Source organism: Chrysemys picta, chromosome 5 (assembly GCF_011386835.1).
Source record: "Chrysemys picta bellii isolate R12L10 chromosome 5, ASM1138683v2, whole genome shotgun sequence".
Classification (NCBI taxonomy): domain Eukaryota; kingdom Metazoa; phylum Chordata; order Testudines; family Emydidae; genus Chrysemys; species Chrysemys picta.
This window is the reverse complement of record NC_088795.1, coordinates 52,199,685-52,222,359: the sequence shown is the minus strand read 5'-3', so window position 1 is coordinate 52,222,359 and position 22,675 is coordinate 52,199,685. Positions and strand designations below refer to the sequence as shown.

Below are 22,675 nucleotides of genomic sequence, written 5' to 3'. Positions count from 1 at the left end.
ACATAAATTGCACATAAAACTCAGAATACCAAAGTCCATGCATGGTCCTCACAACACAAGGTTTCTCTTCCTCCTCTTTTCAGGCTTTCCTACAAGGGAACTTGGAATTTCTCCTCTGCTTAGTCAAGGTCTGCCCCAGGCCCCTCTGCCTGGGACAACTCCCCTGGTCTCAGGGTTATGCCTGACAGAGCCTTTCCTCATTCTGCCTCAACTCCTCTCCCCTTCATTGCAACTTCCTGCTGCTCTTTATAGGATAATCACTTTCCTCTCTCTCTCTCTCCCAGATGTGGCTCATTCTGTAATCAGAGTTAATGAGCCTCAGACTTCAAGGGGCAAGCCACCTTGTTACAGGTACTCTTGTCTACATTAGTGACTCCCAGTCTACAGTCTGTCAGCCACTGATGACCCATGGAGTATTTGGTGATGGTTTACACAGAGATGGCTGGTCACATGATGTTGGCTGTCCTTGTTTCCAAATTCTTCTATGGGAGTCTAAGGTTTTCATTGGAAAGCAAAATGTGGATGCTTGTAAAAGCATCTGGATTAAGGAGAAGGAATTGTCCTACATAGTTGCTGCTACACAAGAGGAGGAGGAGCAGAGGAAATGAGCTGCCAGCTATCATTGGTGAGGAATATACAGGGAAGAAAGGAATAAGGCTGCCAGATATTATGACAACAGAAGCAAGGAAAGAAGAGGATCAGATGGTTGGGCAACATGTCTGGTGGCAGAAGGGAAGCAAGAAGTGAGGAAACGTGTGCAGGGGAAGAAGAGGTGAAGTGGACCAGGCACCAGAGAAGCTTGTAGAGGGGAGCAGGAGGAGACAAAAGATGGAATGGTTATGGTGGGAAGAGCAGAGTGTGTGATTAACTCTTTTTCAAGGAGGATGCAACAGTTATTGCATTAGAAGCTGCTAAAAAGTCTTCTTCAATATTACTTTTCCACAAAGGCAATTACTGTAATTGCCACAAGGATGTTAAGAGATTGTGAATGAGCTGGAAAGTGATCTGTATAATCACAGTGGGAGAGGAAGCAGGCTGTGAGAACTATCTCTTTGTTAAGATGTGGTTAAGATGGGAACCAATTCTTGATATCTATCTCTGTTTAGATATCATCTTCATCTGCTGAGGGTAAAGGGCATAAGCGGGATCTGGGAATGATTGACTTTCCTGGGAGCCACATAAATCCTGAAGCAGATTCTGAAAACAATTTAAACCATGTAAAGATTTCAAAATTATAAGTGCAAGTAACTCTAATCCGGTCAGGGCAGTTCATTTAGGGATACATTTGCAGAACAATGCATGGAAGTTTAGAAATGTAATTTCCATTAGCTGAGAAAGGCATGTCCCTACTGGTTGGCTAGTGCTACAAGTTGTCAAGCAGGAGCATGCACTGTAATGAGGTACCAAACTACTGTTTCTGGTCAGGATAATGATGGAGAACCAGGAATCGATGGCTATTTTCTGGGATGATCCACCCTGCCCACAAGAAAGGGGGAAGTGCATTGTCCCTTGCACACCATTCTGATTTCAATATGACAGTTCCATTGGGGCTTTATAATGTTTGAAGACAATCACTGCATAATTCCAGCATGTGCCATGCTACTGGTGGAAATTAAGGCCAACAGGTCCACATGAGTCAGGTGCCCACCCACGAAGTTCTGAGAGGTAAGACTTAGCATCCACTGTGTTGGGAGGCTTTTCCCCCTGCCAAATCCATAAAGCCCCAAGCTCCTTCCCCCTGAGGGGACACTATTATTAAAAACTCAATAAAGGAAACTCAGTTTTCCCATCCCTCCATCTCCACAACTTCTGAGTTTCTCCAAAGGTAGGGACCAAAATCACTCCAGGTTTGGAAGTAAAGGGACCACTTGAGGGGGAAAAAGTTTACACTGAGGTTTGTGGTTATAGAATTTTACAGTTTATGCAATTTAGTGGCTCAGAGATGTTGTTTGTATTTATTGTTGGAATTGTCAGGGGCTAACAGTTCTGGCTTATCTCTGTATTTCATGTTTTGTTTGCATTGTGTTGTAGTGCATCACTATGCATCCGGTTACTTTGTGTCAAGCCCTAGTGCTTCATCTACTGATGTGCTAATCTGCTGAGTATGTGGTGTGTTTGCTTTTCTTTTGTTTATTTATTTGAAGCATAGTTACAATACATCCACCTTGCTAAGAGAAGTAAAAAGCTTTTACCCATAATCCACCTGGGTATTTGTCAAGATTTCAATCTCAGCTTTATTTTACTTCATGTGTAATAGTGAAACTTTCTAGGTTTTCATATACCTGCATCTCTCCCATTCATGCTTCTTTGACATCTGAAGTCCCTTGACAAGTTGATGATGTTTGTATATTTTAACAGTTTTGTCTTTCACTGAGGGATATACAATCCTCAAGCTTTACTGTTACCAGTCAAGCAAGAAGATAGCATCTTTTTTTATAGGAAGTCAGAGTTTCTTACTGGGATTTACACTGAAAAACTAGAAATCTCCTGCAGGACAGGTGGAAAGTTAGAGCTCCAGAACTGTGAGAATTTTTTTTTATATGAGAGAACCATGGCCATTGTGAACTCTCATGTAAATACTGGGAGCTAAATTCTTTCATCAAATGTGTTGAGTGGATCTTAGATGAATGGCTTGTATCTTGGATGCTGTAGAAATCCTCTGGAGCCTTCTGTATACTTTATAGTGTTTTATACCCTGCTCCATTCCTGTCCTGTGTATCTCTCATAGAGCATGTGGCTTGACCAAAAGGCCCTATCAATTTGGTACCTTTCAAAGCACTGAATTCACTTAAACTAAGATGGGTTCAAAAATGTGTAATATAAACAGTCAAATTAGTGGGAGTTTTGCCTGAGTAAGGACTGCAAGATGTGGCTCCCTTTCGAACCATACAACATGGTTTCCTGTGGAGTGGAGCAGCTACAAAACAAATATGATATTAATATTAAAGAACTCCAGATGTGTACATCTGATTGCCAGTTGGGTCTGATCACATTCTGAACTAAGAACCAGGCAAGTTATTTATAATAAAATGCAAATATTTATGAACTGTTTTATAGAATATATATTTGCATAACTTCCATTCAAAGGGCACGCTCCAATATCCACTGAAGGCAATGGGAGTATTTTCCAGTTACTTCAGTGGCATTAGATCAGACCCTCAGTTTGCAACAGCCCCCTCTGAAAAAGGTAGTTTTTCTTTTCTCTCACATTAATGTTTGTGTTTCCCTAGGGTGACCAGACAGCAAATGTGAAAAATCGGGACGGGAATTGGGGGTAATAGGAACCTATATAAGAAAGAGACCCCAAAATCGTGACTGTCCCTATAAAATTGGGACATCTGGTCACCCTAGTTTCCATTCTTAGCAAACCTGTGCAGGGGCTTTGATTTGCAGTGATTCACAGAAGTATACGGAGTTGGTTCATGCTTTAGCTTTAAATAAAATTAATATCTCAATGTGAAACCCAAAATGATCTACCCATCAAATTCAGCATGATGCTAGGTAGATCTAGCGCACACTTTTTCCACACAGAGAACTAGGGAACCTTGCTTGGGGAAGCACCTTGCTGCTGTTTTGACCAGGATCCATTGAAAACATCCCTATCTCCTGGCTAATGCTTGCTTCTGATGGTAGTATGTTGATAGCTAGGTAGGGGAAGGTTGGTGTGTTAGTTGAATCCGAGTTTTAGTGCATCACAGTGTGTTGTGTAGGAATTCTTTCCTACTGGTTGCATGTGAGGGAGAACCTCCTGCACATACAGAAGAAAAGGAGTACATATTTTACCTGGGTCAGCAGTAAAGCTAGCTGAATAACTTGATCAAATAATTTCACCTTTTTTTCCAAATGAAATATATAACAGATGCCTTCATTATTCACTCTGCTTTCATCAACAGCTAAGTTATTTTTAAGTTACATTGTAGTCATATAAAAACAAATGTAATTTGAATTAGTAGATACTGCTTTCAGATATACATATGCATTGTATACTGACATTTTTTAAGCTCTTAGTTCACAGTTTGACTGATACATTGGTAGTTTGGACTTCAATATTTTGGAATCTTAAAGAAAGGTACAATGACAGAGGAACTTTAAACAAAGGGCTTTTGTTAACTAACATTACATAAGACTTTTATCACTGAAAGTCATTACGTTACATTACAGTCTGTGTCCATGAACTGTGAATTAAGCGGATTAATATAAGATCTTAACAGCTCCAGAAGAGCTGTAGAGTGAATAACCTGCATTTACAAAAATACCTAAATAAATATAGGATTTGCAAGTTTTGCTGCTGTGATCTATTGTATCGATTCTCATTAACTTATGGGACTTTTGGGTCAAGTACTACTATTACTTGCATCTTTATCATGTCATTATTTTTTGAATGCATTATAATAGTATCTAACTCATCTCTTAGAGTAATCAGAACTACTTTTAATACTTCTATCTTGAAAAGGACATACTAAAAAAAAGGCAGCGATGGGGTGGGAATTAGAGGGTGTTCAGAGGTAGGCAATGAGAATAATTAGGGCATGTAAAACTCTTATATGAATAGAGCTTGAACTGTTAACTGGGATTTCCTTATCTTAGAGATGAGGCAAATGGGAGGAGAGACAGTAAAACGATATAAAATAAGGAATGGTATACAGAAAGGAGACAAGGTGATTTTATTTACCCTGTGTCAAGATACGAGAACAAAGAGCTACTGTGTAAAATTGAATAGTGACAGTGATAAAAGTGATAGAAAACAAATAGTTTTGCAACACACAAATAGCCCATGGATCTCATTGCTACATGATATATCACTGAGGTCAATATATCAGCACAATTCTAAAAAGGATTAGATATTCATATGGATATGAACAATATCCGGAGTCATCACAGTAAATATATTTTGTTTATATTTTGGAAGGGGTATAAATCCTCATGCTTCAAGGGCTTAAGCCAATGTCTATCTACTGAGAACTAGAAGGAATTTTTCTCTAAGAGCAGTTGTCCTGTAACTGCCTACAACAGAGTTTCTTAAACCATCTTCTGACGCTTCTTTATTGGCCACTGTTGGAGACAAGATACTGGACTGAATGGCCCTTGGTCTGTGGGAACACTTTTCCTCACCAAGGCCCCAGTTCTGCAATCTGCTCTGCACTTACTCCAATTACTTGAATTGCTTGCAGGTTCAAAGCCCAAGTTAATCCTTTTCCATCTGCTTAACATTTTCCTCATTCCCTCCAATAGGTCGAAATGTGCAACTCTTGCTTCCTGAAGTCTATTTGAGTAAGAGCTGTTTTGTTATGGAGCACTAGAATGTGTGCTATGTTTGTGTACTCCTTCGTATGTTGGCTTCACAAATATTTGCACATTTTTGAGAGGCTTGGTTTTTATTTTTGGTGTTCATCTATGCTAGTTCTGAGGCAGAATAGCATGACATATAGTAGATCTTAAAGAGGAGTTACTCTTTTTTTGTTTTCTTTTAAGTTTTGGTGTGAAAGAGCTGTGGATCATTTTATTTAAAAAAGAAATGGAGATATACCTATCTCATAGAACTGGAAGGGACCCTGAAAGGTCATCGAGTCCAGCCCCCTGCCTTCACTAGCAGGACCAAGTTTTGCCATAGACATGGGTTAACCAGTGGACAATCCCCAAAAGATTGTAACTCTTGTTTAGAAGTAGTGTAGGTCACATTTGGCTCTTATTGACAGTATGGCCAAGACTTTCAAAAGTGACTAGTGATTTGGCATGTCTACCTCTTTCTCCTGTCTTTAAAATATGGGCATGTCTACTCTCTATTACACCCCTGCAACTCCAGTTGAAAAGTGGAGCTGTACAGGTTTAACAGAGCAGAATTTAGCCTGTTATATTTAACTGATGTTAACTATACACAAAGAAGTCAAAGCAAGGAAATTCAAAGATGAATCTCAAGTCCCATTTCAGGGATCTCCAGTCAATGTGCAGCATATCATACCATATGTGCGTGAGCATATTTCAGACCACACTTGGAATTTTCTGGCTTTGGTGTGCTGTGTGAGAACTCGATCATTTCTTACAGTACCTATTTCAAGGTGCTGCATAAAGCATGCAGTGCACATAGTAAACTTGCTGCAATATATCTAGCAAGCTCTCATTTCCTTGCTCTCTTGGGGGAGAGTTATTTACATGCTAGATAAGCCCATTTGTTGCAGTACAATACTGTTAAGATGTCTTCCTTTAATTTTCTTTAAAACCCCTCTTATTTTTTAAAAGTGCTAACTAATTAATGTCCCTCAAGGCACTTGTGTTACCATTTTTCTCATTTTAAATTCCTATAATAGAACAGCCTATGTTGGTAAATGATATTCCAGTTTCCATGGTGCTCTTTGTTACAAGTAGCTGCTCTTTTCATCGCTGAATAGTGCAATTTCAATTCATGCTGAAATATCAATGGTAACATACAGCAGCAAATTGTTCCTTTATAATCCTTGTCATTGTTGAAACTCTCCTGTTAAGAATTAAATGTCAAAGAATTTAATGAATATGAAAAGTCTGATTCCTTTTTTCTTTTTACCTTGTGAACCTAAGATATCATCCTTTGTTGTTACCAAACTAGGTTATTAAAATGCTAACAATGATGATTCCTAGAAAGCTCAGATGCAAGAAGCAGAGGGCATCGTTCTCCCCCACCTCCGCAGTAGCATCTGAGCAAAAGTGTTTTGTATTCACACTGCTTGTTACAAGGCTCTGAACTTCAGCAGTTCGTTTTCAGAATGGTAGCAGCCTAGCCAGTCTTAAGGTGTTAGTATGCCATTTGCTATTACATAAATCAGAAACATATGTCCTCAATATAGATAATAGATATACATCCAAATCAGTGCTGTGAGTTCCACCTCTACCCCAAATCCATTCACAGTCAAGATGTCCTAATCCTTACTATGACAGAGACGGATGATTTGACAGCTAATATATTTCTAAATGTGATATTCCTCTCTTACCCATCTCTCTTCCCTGGCAATGACATTATAGTTGTTTGGCAATCGGTTTCAACTGGCTCAGACATCCAGAGCTATGAGGCCCAGTCAGCTTCTTTCCCAGCTCGGATCCCCTTGTTTGTACCTCTAAGTTCCACACCCGGGGCTACCAGTTCATTGGCTAGTGCTGTCTTCATGCTTTATTGGAAAGCACTTGTATATGGCTGCTCCTATGTCAGTAGCATTGGAACAGTTTTTATAGTGGGGGGGTGCTGAAAGCCATTGAACAAAACTGTAAACCCTATATATGATGGAAACCATTTCAAGCCAGGGGGTGCGGCAGCACACCCAGTACTCATGTGCTATGTCTGATATTAAATCTGACTTGAATTTCAGGAGACTTCTTTTTTTCCCTTCTTTTTTTTCTTTTAATACTAAAAATGATTTTGGCTGGGGGCAGTACCTCCTGCTCATAAATCAGGTGTTCAGAAATTCAATCATTCTGGAGTCAAATGAGAACCTGGTGCAATAAAATAGTTCTCTCTCTCATTTTTTAATATATAATTGCCCCCCTCTATTATTTTTTTAAGCCTTCTATTGGGATGTGTGTGTTTATGCATTTCCTGTAGCAGCTGAGGAGAAGGTAAAACTGAGATCTAGGGTTGTAAAATCCAGGTTGGAAGAAATGCTCTGAGCCTGGTAGTTTTCTTCTGCATTTTTGTTTCTGAGCTTGATATGGACTGGTGGTGCCTTTTTTTTTTTTTATGTTTTAGTATCACATCTCATCATCATCTATGCTACAGGCAGTGATGTAAGTGCTTCCAGAAAGGAGGACTACTTGCTAGTGAGAAAATAAGAAGATAAAGTACATTAAAGAACTGAGGTGGTCTTAAGTTATAGTTCAAGCTATACAACAAATGTCAAATCTGACTTCTCACATCCCTGGTTTATTGCATTTGTGTACTCATTCTGGGAAGTTTGTGACCTTCTCCATCAAAGATGTCAAACATTGACATTTGATGGAAGCATGGAAATGGTTTACGAAAAAGTTGACTGAGACCCCAGAGGTGATGATGTATTTTCATGTGAAACATCTGAGTGTATGTTTCATCACTTTCTAAAACATGTACTTTTCTACATAGCAATGACGGTGGCGGAGCTTGTGTTTGTACTCCTAGGTCAGAATTAAACCCAGACCTTTATTGCAATGGGTATGTCAGGATCTGATACGGACTAATACATATTGCATTTCTTTAAAGGTGAATAAATATTTGTTGTTGTTAACAGTGCCAGATTTCAGGTTCAAATAATCACAGAAAATGTTGCCTCCTGGGTTCTCCAGGTGCTCCCTTGAAAAGTATCCAAGGAGAGAATCTGGCCTTTAGTCAACACATTGTAAAGCTAAATTTATATATAAACCACACGAGGACGTATTGCTATGAGAACTGGATTGATTTTTACTCCTATTACAGTGGGTGCACTTAAATTGTTCATGCTGGTTTTCCGGATATTACCAGTTTGAGTGATACTCCTGATACTTAAAGTGGGGATACTGCTAGAACAAGTGATATCTTTGTAATATCTGCTGTAAGTATAAAAGAGTCTTGACAGTACTAATTTTGGTGTAAATAATGTAATATCAGTTAATGATGTGCTGAGTAAAAATCCTTAATGTATGAAAAATACTCTGCAGTCTGTTAAAAGCAGGCAGGTTTTAAACTTTTAGATTTTCCACTGCATTCAGGCTGCTTCCCACTCCACTACTAGCACAAATTGGCCCTAAAAATGGGGTAGCCAGCCACAGGTTGATCAACCCCGTGTATGAGGATTCTTCTGTGCTATAAAGCAAAAGTAGCTCCACTCAAAGAGAGCATATCTGGGGGGAAAGGGGTCATGGCCAGGACTTTCCCTATTGGCAGATGCTGAAATTTAGGGCAGCCTTAAGGACAATCTAATTGAGGCTGGAAGACCAGACTATTGCACAGTCAGCTCAGGACCTGGGGAGTACAAACATGGTTCAACGCCAGTTTTACACACTTGACCCACTACACACATACACTCCTAAGATGTTCTGTGTGCTGTTCACTCACAGCTGAGGATCTGGGCCCTAAATTTTAATATCATTTACTTCAGATGTTTTCTTGAGAATACCAGGAGTGCTTGTCCATTCTGTGCAGGAAGATGCGGGATTTCATTATCAAAATGATATAAAGTGTAAATCTGCAAAAATGTCAAAAGTTGAGCAATGTATTATTACTGTCTTTTATGGTCTAAAACGATAAAAAGTGTGACCTCTCTTTAGTTGGTTACACCAAGCTTCAGCTGAATGAGTTCATTCCATTCCTCTGTGATATTATTTTTTTTTTATGGAAGATACCACCTTTACTAGATGGCAGCCAGGGCTTGAACATATTTAGAATCATTTGTTCTAATGTGCAACCTGGCCAGCCAAACGGAGTTAGAACATGGTATGGCTGTAGTCAACTTTAAACCATGTTAAAAATTACCACTGTGTGAATGGGGCACGTGGCACCAAACCTGCCAAAGGCTTTTGACATATTTACTTCTGCTCAGACCTGAGACTAAAAATGTTTGGTTTGGACAATATGCTATGTTTATCAATGTTTAGCCCTTACAGCTGGTACCATTATAGGTCTTGAGTTCTTGCTGTCAGAGCATTTTATGCTACTCAATGGGTCCAGAAGTCACTTCTGTAAAATAAATAAATACAAATTCAGAGTAGTGAATTAAATCCACTGTTTTAACATCGTTTGACCTGTCCAAGTCAGTGAGTCATGCAGCAGCCCCTTTATTAAGTGAAACCAATTACAATCCAAGCAAGGTAAGTCAAAAAGCAAGTAATTAAAAGCATTTTGCTTCCCTTGCTAAGTGACAGAAAGTGAGAAGGCCTGATTCTCTACTCTGTTACACCTGTCAAGCTCTCACTCTAGCATTAACTTCCTTGGCACATAGGGTGGTGCAAATGAAATTGTGGCTTAATGGCCTACCCTTTCTCTCCCCAGAAAGTCATAATCAAAGGACGATGAATAGAGCTCACTTGATTTAAGATTGTCTGAGCTGCAAGACCATAAATAACAATCCTAGTTCAGAACATATGGATGCTGGGAATGAAACATATTTACAAGCATTGAAGGGAAAAGAGCAGTGATTTTCTTCACACAATGTTCCCTACAATAATCAAAATAATAATCACTTATGGGTCAAGGCTACAAGCCTAAAAATTATTGCACATGTTCCCATTAGTATTTTCAAATGCTGCAGATCCTCACTCAGGATCTGCAGCAGTGAAAACTGGGGTTCTAAACCACACAGTACACAAAGTTCACAACTTCAAGCCCATTTGTGTTCAATTGCCCTGGGAGGTGGCACCTTTTTTCAGTTCTTTGTGTTCATTTTACACCACTCCCCCTTCCTGTTACAGAAGATAAAGAAGGTAGCCTTTTCAAACTTTACAAGACAGGTGTGAATCATTTTGATTTCTCCTTCACCATAATGGGTTATATTGTATGCCCCCCATTCTTCATGGGAAATACAGACAGACCTGTGGATGCAGACTTGCAAAGGTTAGACATCATTTTGTTCTGTCTGTGTGACAGGTGGACTTGATGCATTCACGCATGCAGGTATAGGTTGAAAATCCGTGGGTACAGATCCAAGACCCCATGGATGTTACTCCTAGCCTGTGCGTCATCTGTGCTTCTTCTGAGTTCCTGGCTCCTTCTAAGCTCTAGTCACATGTTTGCTCCCTTTCTGTGCTGCATTTATTTTCTTCCATGACTATTATTTGGGGAAACTTGTGGCACAAATGTCTTCTGGACTTCTCCCACCATGAATGTGGCCCTATGACCCATGTAATGGACAATTTTCAAATTGCCCAAATCTGGAAGCAATGCACTTACGGAATTGTTTTTAAAAGATGTCAGTGATTCCCTGAGGAAATATCATTGCACAAGGGTAATTCCTATAAAGGAACCTGAAAGTTCTGGGATGGTAAATTTTCAGCACACTAAAGAAATAAACTAGGGTTACCATATTTTAATTTAAAAAAAGGAGGACACCCCACAGGGACCCGGCCCCGCCCCTTCCCCAAAGTCCCCGCCCCAACTCTTCCCCTCCCCTGAATGCTCCGCCCCCTGCTCCTCCCCCCCCCCCCCGCTTCCCGCTTCAAATGTTCGCAGGAAGCCAGAAACAGGGAGGCAGCAAGTAAGCGGCCCAGTCGGCCCCCCCGGCCGAGCGGCTCCTTCCGGCAGCCAGCTGGCCAAGAGGCTCTGGCCCCGGCGTCTCCCGCCCGGCTCAGCTCGGCTTGAGCCTTGGGGCGCCGGCCCCCGGCCGAGCACCGCCGGCCCCGGCCTGGTCCCCGGCCCCCGGCTGAGCACCCCCAGCCCTGCACTGCCGGCCCTGGCCCCCGGCCGAGCACCGCCGGCCCCGGCCCTGCACTGCCGGCCCTTGCCGAGCACCCCCAGCCCCGCACCGCCGGCCACGGCCAAGCACCGCCGGCCCCCGGCCCCCAGCAGAGCACTGCCGGCCCCGGCCCGGCCCCGGCCGAGAACCCCTAGCCCCACACCGCCGGCCCCCGCCCCCAGCCCCGGCCCCCGGCCGAGTACTGCCAGCCCCAGCAGCTCCGGCCCCCGGCCAAGCACCGCCGGGCCCTCCCTCCCTATTTTCCCGGACATGTCCGGCTTTTTGGGATTTCCTCCCTGATGGGGATTTGAGGCCCAAAAAGCCGGACATGTCCAGGAAAATCCAGACGTATGGTAACCCTAAATAAACGGTACCTACAGTACTGCATAATGAAAACCAAACTTCATTTCCTGTCATAGTAACATTGTAGCCATGTGAAAGAAGTTAAGACTTTTGCTGATTAGGGTTTACTCAGCTGTAATATTAACTGCTTTTGCCATTATTACAAGATAGTAAATGTATTACTCAAATGATAATAAGTAATTGTTTTAACATTTATTTTGGTACACTGGACTAGTTGCATTATGTTTTGCAAACAATGGGTCTGATCTGGTTCCACTGAAAATTAAGGACTAAAATCCAATTGCTTTCTGCGATAGGATCAGGCCCATAATTTATATTAGCTTTGCACAGTAAAAATATGCAATTTTGCTGGACTAAGTAGGAAATCTGACTTATCATGTTCTTATTATGTGAAAGGGAGAGCTGAGTTCTATGAAAGATTGTGTCTTTTATCAATGAATTTAATATGAAACTGCTGCAGTGTAAGGGTAATACCTCATTAGACAGATAGGACTTTTGGCAGATAATGGCTGTTTGTTGTATGCATTACTGAAGACTGAAACCTCCATCTCGTTTCAGAATTGCTTTTGCTTTCAAATATCTTATCCACATTAAAATTTGCACCAGTTAAATTAAATAGATGTAGCTGAATCAGTGCACACCCCTAAGTGGATATTCTTATTTCTGTTTTGAGAGTGGCAAACTTCAGATCAGTTTAAACTTGCTCCTAATCATTTTAAGCTGTACTTAAATAAATCTGGTTTCAGACAGACTAAAAGAGTTCACATAGCCTTTTGCACTAATTGAACTAAATAGGTTTAAAATCAGACCTGAAATTGAACTACTTCAACTCTGTACGTTGGATAAGCCCACAGTGAGCTCTTCTCTTTTCATGTGCATTATATTCCACCAAAGATATTTAAGGGAGTCTGAGCAAATCATTGATTGCTTAAGATCCTGCATTTCCTATATTCTATTTACTTTTATTCTCTGTTTGTGCCTGCTTTACTGTAGTTTTTCTTTTACTTTGCTTTTTATATTTGCTCCTTTGCCTTTATTTAGCTGCTAATCTATAACTGCTCATTTCTCACATCTTCTTGCAGGCCTGTAGCCTCACTTTTTTGTGTATGGAATTTTCCCCTGGACAGTGGACTGAGCTAAGGCTTTAGTAAAATCCACATTTAAAGTGAATACAAGGAAATGATTTTTGGCTTGGCCATGGAACTATAAGGTGTGCGGAGACAACATACTTTATGACTGTGAACTCAGCAGAATCTGCTGAGCATATTTTGACGGTATGCCTGTCATTTCATGGAAAGAGCAGCCTGCAGTGGTCTCAGCTCTGAACACTTACAGTTTGTTGTTATAAAGCTTGTCATTAAAGCTGGGATATGAGCTGTAGACCTCTGGGAATGTTCATAACCTGACTTATTGAAGTTGTTCTTCCTATCCCCGGGTTCTCATCTTTTCCTTGCGGTGTCTTCCCTGTATGTTTCTCTTGAAAATATTTATAGTAAGTAATGCAGTAGCAGACCAGATTTCCAGATGAGCTATGATTTTACTGAACTTAGGGTCAAATCCTAAACCCAGTGTACAACCTGAGTAACTAGGCTGTGACCTAGGGAGGTCCACAGAATCCAGGAAGGAAGAAATTCTCTCCCGGTCCATAACTAAGTAGTGGAGCTCTGATAGTAGGCAGATGAATGACTTTTGTATCTATATAGTTACAAGTTTACCAACTCCATTCCTACCCCCTAATTTTTCTGGGATGCAGGGAGCCTCTCTCACTTGTGTTCTGTGAAGCACATGGTGTGCACACCCCCAATTCAGATTTCCCTGTTCCTGCATTGGAACTGCACCATATGTAGGGCAGGATGGTGGGATTTGCCCCTGAATAGTAACTAATCATGGGTAAATCTTAAAAAGTATAGTGGCCTGGTTCAGTGCCAGGCAGCATGCCCAGAATCAGAACTTTAGATGCCTAGGGGACTTTGACAGTGAAAATGTAGGTACAAATGAGTTCAGGTGCCTACAGCATTTGGTGGCAGCTGAACAGGGGTTTTGTGGATCTCAGTAGTACCTAAATTTGGATTTTATATGCATAAGTTCCTTTGTGGATTTAAGTGTTATAAACCTTTCAAATAACAGATTGTCTCTCATATGACCTTATGGATAAATAATATGTAACGAGTCCTGTTAGATTAATAGAATATCAGGGTTGGAAGGGACCTCAGGAGATCATCTAGTCCAACCCCCCCTGCTCAAAGCAGGACCAATCCCCAGACAGATTTTTGCCCCTGATCTCTAAATGGCCCCCTCAAGGATTGAACTTGCAACCCTGGGTTTAGCAGGCCAATGCTCAAACCACTGAGCTATCTCTCCCCACTTCGCCCTTTGTTAAATGCAATGTAAACATATGCCCACTAATATGGAGTATTAATATGGATCCAGTGTATCCGGAGTTAATTTACTTCACTGAGAATGCTCACTTGCAGTTGTTTCATACGACAGTTTTTCTTCTGGCATTAGAGCTACTCACATAATAGTGAAAGGATTCATTTATGAGATAGAGGTGAATAAATATATCTTATTGCAGGCTGGGAATTCTCTCTTCAATTTGACCAGTAGAAAAGACTCTTTTAGAGCTCCTACTTAGTATTTGAACATAGTGTTCAGATCTGGCTTGATGTACTATACAATGATTAGGTGACAAAATGCAATTCTGAACTGATGCGTCAATGAGAAATCAACCAGGGCTGGATTACTCATCCCTTAAATCATGAAACTGGATCGGCACTTTTGTCAAAATTTGCCATTGCAAGCAGCCATCTAACAAGCAGCACTCATGGGTGTTACATGATAATGTATTGCAACCCCCTAAGGGTCTGATCATGTTGGGAGAGAAAAAAGAGGTACAGATGGAGCACTTCTTTTACATAAGAGCACTAAGAACTTAGAGGTCACCAAGCCTCTTATTCTGCTCAAGGCTTTTGGTAACAAAACATGATGATTCCCCATCTTCAGGCAATGTAATGAATGGCACTTGCTGACTAGTGGGTTTTTTTTTTTTTTTTTTTTTTTTTTTTTTTTTTTGCTATCAGCAGAGTTTAGTGCTACTCAGCATAATGAGCCAGGACTCAGTGTGCTAAATACACTCAGGTTTTAAAGTGCTTTTTACTTCTTTGGTTTTGAACTGCCATTGTATTTTAGAGGACATTATATTGAGATCTGAATTAGAGGCACCTGCAGTGCTAAGGTTCTATAAGGGTTGATAAGTACTCAAGATGAAGAGCAGACAGTTTTAGCTCAGGTAGTTGAAGGTTTTGGCTGCCTGAACTCAAGAAAGTCAGAACAGGAGATTATACCAGCAAGTAGAGGACATATATATTGGTAACAATGCAGTAATTTCATGGCCCAGGCTTTCCCATCAGTACTTGAACTCTGTATTGTGTGCTATCCAGTCCGCCTTTGTCTCTTGCATTGAGTGACATGTATAGCCTGATGGGTTCCCTTTTTCTTTAGTTACCTGAGACTGTGGGCCTCTTCCTGTAATAGCATTGGGCTTATGCAATGCCACAATGTCCATCATATTGCAATCATTGCTACATGATCCTCTTATCTAATTATCTCTCTAGTTTCTATAGTACTCATCACCATAGTTTCTAATGCAGTTAAGATGGGGAACAGTTACACCACCACTAGGGTTACCATGTTTAAAAAATAAAAAAAGAGGACAGGCCACGGGCCCTAGCCCCGCCCCTTTCTCACCCTGGCCCCGCCCCAACTCTGCCCTTTCCCCGCCCCTTCCCCAAAGTCCCCACCCTAACTCCCCCTCCTCCCTCCCAGCCACGCGAAAAGGGCTGCCCGAGCGCTACTGGGTTTACGGTTTGCCGGGCAGCCTCCAGACCCTGCGCCCCCGGCCGGTGCTTCCCCAGCGCAGCTGGAGCCCGGGAGGGGAAGCGCCCAGCCAGGGGCACAGGGTCTGGAGGCTGCCCGGCAAACCATGAAGCCGGTAGCACTCGGACTTCGGGCAGCCCCTATGCCTCCGGACCCCAGCCGCCGGCCGGGCACTTCTCCTCCCCGGCTCCAGCGGCTCTGCTCCTCCCCGGACTCAGACTTCGGCTCTGTTTAAGAGCCAAGCTGCCCGAGCCAGCGCTACCGGCTTCGGGCAGCCCCCTTGACTCCGGACCCCAGCCACCGGCTGGGCACTTCTCCTCCCCGGCTCCAGCTGCTCTGCTCCGGCGGCGCAGGGTCCAGAGGCACGGGGGCTGCCCGAAGCCGGTAGCGCTGGCTCGGGCAGCTTGGCTCTTTAACAGAGCCGAAGTCTGAGTCCGGGGAGTAGCAGAGCAGCCGCGGGAGAGGAAGTGCCCGGCCGGTATTTTTCCCGGACATGTTCGGCTTTTTGGCAATTCCCCCCGGACGGGGGTTTGATTGCCGAAAAACCGGACATGTCCGGGAAAAACCGGACGTATGGTAACCCTAACCACCACTTCATTTTTAACATCTCTAATTCCATAACCTCCTTTCAACTTGAAATTCTGTAAAGGTATCTGCAACAAGGTGCTCTGCCCCTTTAAGGGCCGGGGGGCCTGGAGCCAGCCAGCCCAGTTTTCAGGCAGACCCCTTTAAGGACAGGCATTTGGACCGGGTAGAAGGGATTTTCAGACCTAGCTGGAAGGGAGTGAGGTAGTTATTAGAGCCAGAAAATGGCTCAGCTGGTGGGAGAGCTGCCAGGAGCTGGGTGGTGATGGTGGTAGTGAGAGGAGGAGGAGGAGGAGGAGGAAGTCCCTGGGCCAAGGGAACAGCACCACTTGAAGAATGTTGGTTCCTAGGGTTATCAACCCTCCAGGATTGTCTTGGAGTCTCCAGGAATTAAGGATGAATCTTTAATTAAAGATTATGTCGTGATGAAACCTTCAGGAATACATCCAACCAAAATTGGCAAACCTATGGGTTCTTGTGGCAGGCACTGGAGTAGGGGACTCCAGGATGGCTTATAGGAAGACTGGGAATAATTTTTGTGTGTGTTTGTGTTTTGAATAATAAATTAAGCTCTGAGGAAAAGGGCCTGATCTAGACTTTGGGCATGGCCTATATCCTTTGCAAGATATAGGCCAGCAGCCTACAGTGTTAAAGAAGGTCCTTATTAAATTCTTATCTAGAAGTGACAGTGTAGTTTGCAAGAGTTATGACAAAAAACAGCACATCATGGGTCAGTGTGTTGAATCCCAAAGGCGCTCTTTGAGGGAGCTGATTTTATTTCTTCTGGGATGTGTGCTAGCAGGTTCTTTGGATCATCCAGAACTCCTGTTCTTCCCTCTTTCCTCCCACAGTTGACTGTGTCCATTGTCTTTCATACAGAAGATTGTTACATGTAGCAATCTTTTGATCCCATCAAAAGCAAAGTGTTTAGATCAAAATGTTTTGTTTTACCATTTTTGAAACAATGTTTTTTGTTAGTTTTTTTTTGGTTCAAAACACATTTTTGTTTCAAAATTTTAAAAAATCAAAATAATAAAAAATGCTCAAAACTGAAATGTTTTGTTTTGAGCCCAATAAGATGATGATTGGACACAAAACAGTTTTTTTTTAAATTTGCTGAAAATTTAAAAAATATTCCATTTCAGGTTAACCGAAAACAAATTCTTCCCTGATTTTTAGAATTGCCAGTGAACTTAAAAATCTGTTGTCACCTAGCTTTACTCCTGACTGAATCAGCTGAAGGGAATAGCCATGAAGCAGGAGCATCCCCTTCTTAAGGCAATGCGTATCCTGTGTCTACCATGCTGCTTCCTGTTAACTTGAATTGATTATTTATTTCTCAAAGCTGAATCCCTTCTTGGTCTGAACCAGAGGAGGTCATTTTAAGGGAGGCAGTGTTATTTACTGAGTAGAGCACTGGGCTGGGATTCAGTAGACCTAGTTTCTATTCCCAGCTCAGGCACTGGCATGCTTGGGTGACTTTGGACATGTCATTTTGCCTCTGCGCCCCGGTTTCCCTTTATTTTAAAAAAAGGATAATGACACTGGCTCCTTTAAGAGCTTCTGATCAAAAGTGTCATATAATACAAAGCTCTTATTATTATTTATTAACATGTTGTTCTTCCTCTTCCTCCCATATTGATAAAATAGCAAGGTTTTATATGCTTATTGTTGCTATTTCTGAGGCAAACTCAATCTTCAGTTATCTCCATAAATTCCAGTCCTCAGTGTGAATGTCAGTTGGCACATGGTAGAGCTTTTTGAGGGCACTGTTGCATATGCCTGACTGAGGGGCAGAATATACCTGACTATGTATTATTTGAATAGCTGACTCAAATTAGAGACATGGAATGTAAATTTCTTTCTTTCTTTTTTTTTTTTTTTTACCTGTAGCTTCTAGTTATAATTTTTTAGATCATCAACTGCTCATCTGTTCATGCCAGTCATAGATCTAGGGATACAAAGGACAAAGACCAAATGGCTTTTTCTCATGTTCTTCTTTGCTTCATTTTCAGGGAATGACTAGCAGATTGCAACTAATGAGCTTCTTTGTGTATTCCAGAAACATACCGCTCGCAATATGCGTTTCAATGGTTATTGTCACAGTTGGCTATGTGTTAACAAATGTGGCTTATTTCACTACAATCAGCCCTGAGGAACTGTTAAATTCAAAGGCCGTGGCAGTGGTAAGTTATGGAGGAAAAATACAAATGTATAGATCTGGCTACAGTTAAAGTGGATCTGCTGCTGTTAAAGTTGGTCATTTCCCCCTGAAAATAAGAATACAAAAATTGGGAAACTTACAATGAAGCTACACAAAAAAACCCTTATAAGGCTCCAAGTTAGCAAAGCACTTTAAGCATGGGCTTAAGTCTCATTGCCTTTTATTGGATTCCTTATTGATGCATAGGGATGAATTTAGACCTTATGCATATCATTAGCCCATCCTTATTCAGCTGACTTTTTAGAGTTGCTGGGACTTAAGTGCATGCTTAAGGTTAAGTACGTGTTTAAGTGGTTTGCTAAACTGTGGTGGTGACAATTATTTTTGTGGCATCTGTCTTGCAATAAACAAGTGTAAATCCACATACCAGTATTGATACAGCTAAGGGTTTTTTCAATAGGAGAATCTGAACACCCTGTTTTCAAGTGACTAATTCTGTAACATATAAAATCTAGCAGCAGAATATTTTGTGGGACCACAGAAAATCACGGGCAGCACCTGTGTGTGCCTTCAAACCATGAGGATAAGAAACAAAACTCTTATGGTAATGACCTAGGAGAGTGAGATGTGACTGGGTGTATAGACTGTAGGATGACAGAAGCTCAGTATGGTGATCATTGTACAAAATATTACGAATGTTTGTATATGTATGACAAATGTGGATTAGACAGATTCTCTTTCATAGAATGTAAATGAATAGTCGACAGCTGACAGTATTTAAAACAAATTATATAGGGGCAGATTCTACCCCTCTTCCATGAACTAGTACCTTAACTGATAAGTAGCCACACTGAAATAAGGCTCTGCTGTCTGAATAAAGTGCTACCTACTGAGTATGAGTGGGAGACACTTGCCTACAGTAAGTTGGATCCCACTAGTGAAGAGAAAATGACAAATGTGCAGTACAATGTCATAGAAAGTTATAGAATGGGATCTTGTAGAAACTTTTATTTTTTTCTGCTAATTCATGTTGCTCTCTTTTACCAGACCTTTGCTGAACGATTAATGGGAAATTTTTCATTAGCCGTTCCAATATTTGTTGCCCTTTCCTGCTTTGGCTCTATGAATGGTGGCATCTTTGCAGTTTCCAGGTGAGAAGATGCAGGAATTATTGGAGTGGGTGGGGGAGGTGGGTAAGAACATAAGAATGGCCATATTGGGTCAGACCAAAGGTCCATCTAGCCCAGTTTCCTGTCTTCCAACAGTGGCCAATTGCCAGGTACCCCAGAGAGAATGAACAGAACAAGTAATCATCAAGTGATCCATCCCGTCGCCCATTCCCAGCTTCTGGCAAACAGAGGCTAGGGAAACCATTCCTGCTCATCCTGGCTAATAGCCATTGATGGACCTGTCCTCCATGAACTTATCTAGTTCTTTTTTGAACTAGTTAAGGAATGACTCAAAACCAAGGAGGACAAATGAAACCAGGTTTAATTCCTTTAAATATCAGGACAGGTTGACTGCAACAGTCTTTATGACTTTTATCATGTTTGGCATTACTATCACATTGCTAAAACCCTGTGAATTGCTTTAAAAAAATCCCTTTTAATGTAATATCTAATGGATTGATGCTTTATTTCTATGGGATAAGGTAAATGTGGGAAAACACTAATATTAACTTCTTGTAAAGACTGATAATGTCAGGATGGGAAATGGTTATAAGTCTTTTGCTTTGGTTTCTGAGTATTGGCTTCTGACATCTTTTAAACTCTGAATGTCTTCAATAAAAATAAGTAGAGCTGCTGAGGATAACTTTGAATGTGTTCTGCATCTCTAGTGAGCTGCTTTGACTTTTCTTTGTAATGAGTGTATTTAAAGTCTGTCCGCATTTACTTCCCACCAGGATGTTCTACGTTGCATCCCGTGAGGGTCACCTTCCAGAAATTCTCTCCATGATTCATGTCCGCAAGCACACTCCTCTGCCAGCTGTCATTGTTTTGGTAAATCATATAAACAAATGTTCCTGCGCAAGATTGTGTATTACAGGCTTGCACGGGAGGATTCAAGCAGAACTTGGGCACTGCTGGAGTCTCATTTATTTATTTATTTATATTTTGGGGTTTGGTGAGGGGCAGAGGCATGTAGGCACTGAAGTGATCTATTCTAGTGTGTCCTTCTCTGTGTTTCTGATGGTAGCACTTAACTCTCGGAGGCTGCTGCCTAAATCCTGTCTCATTACACTTTATTTCTAAGGATTTGGAAGGTTGAAAGAAAGTGATTATTTGGGCTCTTTTCAGTGACATGAATTCTCATAGAAAAGGAAGTAGAGAAATAAAACTCAAATTCACTTAATTGGATGTGTAGCTAAACAGTAGTGTCTGAGAGCACCCTAATGTGAAAAATGCAAACAGTGATACACAAAGGTAATGTAGGAGAGGGGAGCCCTGAGTAGTGCAGTGATTGCTTTTTTAATCTTTGTGAGAACGTGTCTGAAAAGATGGGTAACAGAAACAATTGTGAAAGGGCTATGAGAAGAACGGAAAAGCACAAGGTAGTATAGTGATGGGCCAGTTACCAATTCCTAAGACAGACTCACAGCTAAACGTTGGCTCTGTGTTCATATTGAAGACTAATTTATACAGTAAAGCATTAGGAAAAAAGAAGAGCAGTAACTCAGGCCCTAATTTTCAAACTCAGTTGCCTAATGTTATATCTGTAAATACATTTCCATTTAGGGCTCAATCTTCTGTGGGGATTGTGGGGATTCAGCACCTCTCAGCATCAGGCCCTGAGGAACTAATGGCCCTGCTTCAGATGGCTTGACCCTTGTATGCATGTGCAGTCCCACTGACATGAGCGGGGCTCCATGTTGGTGTAGGGAGTCTGCTGATCCAATCAGATTGCAGGATTTGGACCTAAATCAACACTTACAATAGGTGCCTATATACTCACTTTGGATGTGCACATATCAGTTTAAGGGTCTGTCTACACTGCAGTGAGACACAGGTGTGGTTATAGCATGTGGTGACATACCCAACTAACTTTAGTCTAGCTAGCACAAGTGCTAATAGCAATGGAGCTCAGCAGGATGGGCTAGCTACCTGATTACAAGCCCGCTAGCGAGGCTGGGTACATATTATGCTGGCTCCCATGCTGCCACTGTTATTGGTACCTGTGCTAGCGAGATTAAAGCTAGTTCAGGTATGTCTCCATGTGCTGCAATCACACATCCAATTGCAGTGTAGCCATACACTAAACGTTTAATTTTAAATTTGTTCATCTAAATTTAGGTGCCCAAGTTTGAAAATTGGATTCCCTAATGGGGGGGGGAGCAGAATGTTTTAATGTATTTGTTTTACCCTTCAATATTCCATTTGTTTTGCTTTATATTTCATTGAATCTTTTGTGACTTACATTTCTGTTTAGCACATGGCACAGTGCAGCTTTCCTGAGTTCACTTTTATTGTGCTAGTAGCAGTTACACACACTACTTTTCCGTCTAGAAGCAGCATGCTTCTATATGAAGATGGCTTTTATGCAGTCTTTCCTATTGTTCATGCCATCTTAGATATAAGTGCAGTTGTTACGAAGATATTTTCTGCCCTGACCCTTAGCGTCTCTGCATTTTCCTGTTGTGTGTTATGCAGAGGGCTGAGCTTGTTTGTGGGAGAGGAGGAAAGAGAGCACATTCAATGCTCAACGCTCAGAACGCAAAGTGAAGAAAGGAAGATATTGCTTATTACATGCCTGCTTATTTGTGGCTAAATGTGCATATAACAAGCCTAAGTAACCATGTGATCCTATTTGTAGCCTTTTTTGTGTCTTACCCCTATTTCTGTCCTCCACCATTGGGTGCCCTGCATTGCAGCATCATGCTTAAAGTTAGATTTTAAGGGGGCAGGGTCTATGGGTGAAATCCTGGCTCCATTGAAGTCAAAGGCCAAATTCCCATTGATTTCAATGGGGTGAGGATTTTATCCTGTATCTTTTATTTGTAACAAACTAGCACATTTGGGACACTGTGGAAATCATAATGGACTGGAAGTCAAAGGGGGTGCTCAGTGGGGTAAGCCCCGTGTTTTGAAATATTTACACTCCCTGTCCAAATCCCAGATAAGTCTTTATTGCCAAAAATCTATGAGTGTTGTTTTGTTTTTCAGTGGAAAAAACTAACACAAGTTAATTATCTCACTGTAAAATCCTAGTGGAGACAAGGTAGAGGTAATTTTTATCACAATTTAGCTAGGCAAGGCCAGCTCTGCATGCCCCCACCTCCCACCCAGGGTTGACCTTGCCTCGCTACATCTCAGGAAAAACTACACAGCCC

At 41.6% G+C, this 22,675-nt stretch overlaps 1 protein-coding gene and 1 long non-coding RNA gene across 6 annotated transcripts in view; one reads left to right on the top strand and one right to left on the bottom strand.

The window, feature by feature from the left end:
- The window catches only part of SLC7A11 (solute carrier family 7 member 11), a 117,248-nt gene that overhangs the window by 40,858 nt on the left and 53,715 nt on the right, over window positions 1–22,675 (top strand). For 3 of the 4 annotated variants that reach the window (XR_010601354.1, XR_006174442.2, XM_005284360.5), the window contains exons 7-9: window positions 18,247–18,370; window positions 19,396–19,499; window positions 20,252–20,348. Coding sequence is in view for 2 of the 4 variants with exons in the window: in XM_005284360.5 (XP_005284417.2) it covers window positions 18,247–18,370; window positions 19,396–19,499; window positions 20,252–20,348 (325 nt within the window). In the remaining 2 variants the exon portion in view is untranslated. The remainder of the gene's footprint in view (window positions 1–18,246; window positions 18,371–19,395; window positions 19,500–20,251; window positions 20,349–22,675) is intronic. The other variant, XM_042850336.2, reaches the window with a different exon arrangement.
- Window positions 1–22,675, bottom strand: part of LOC122173717 (uncharacterized) — a 130,275-nt gene that overhangs the window by 102,173 nt on the left and 5,427 nt on the right. The gene's annotated exons all lie outside the window — the stretch shown is intronic.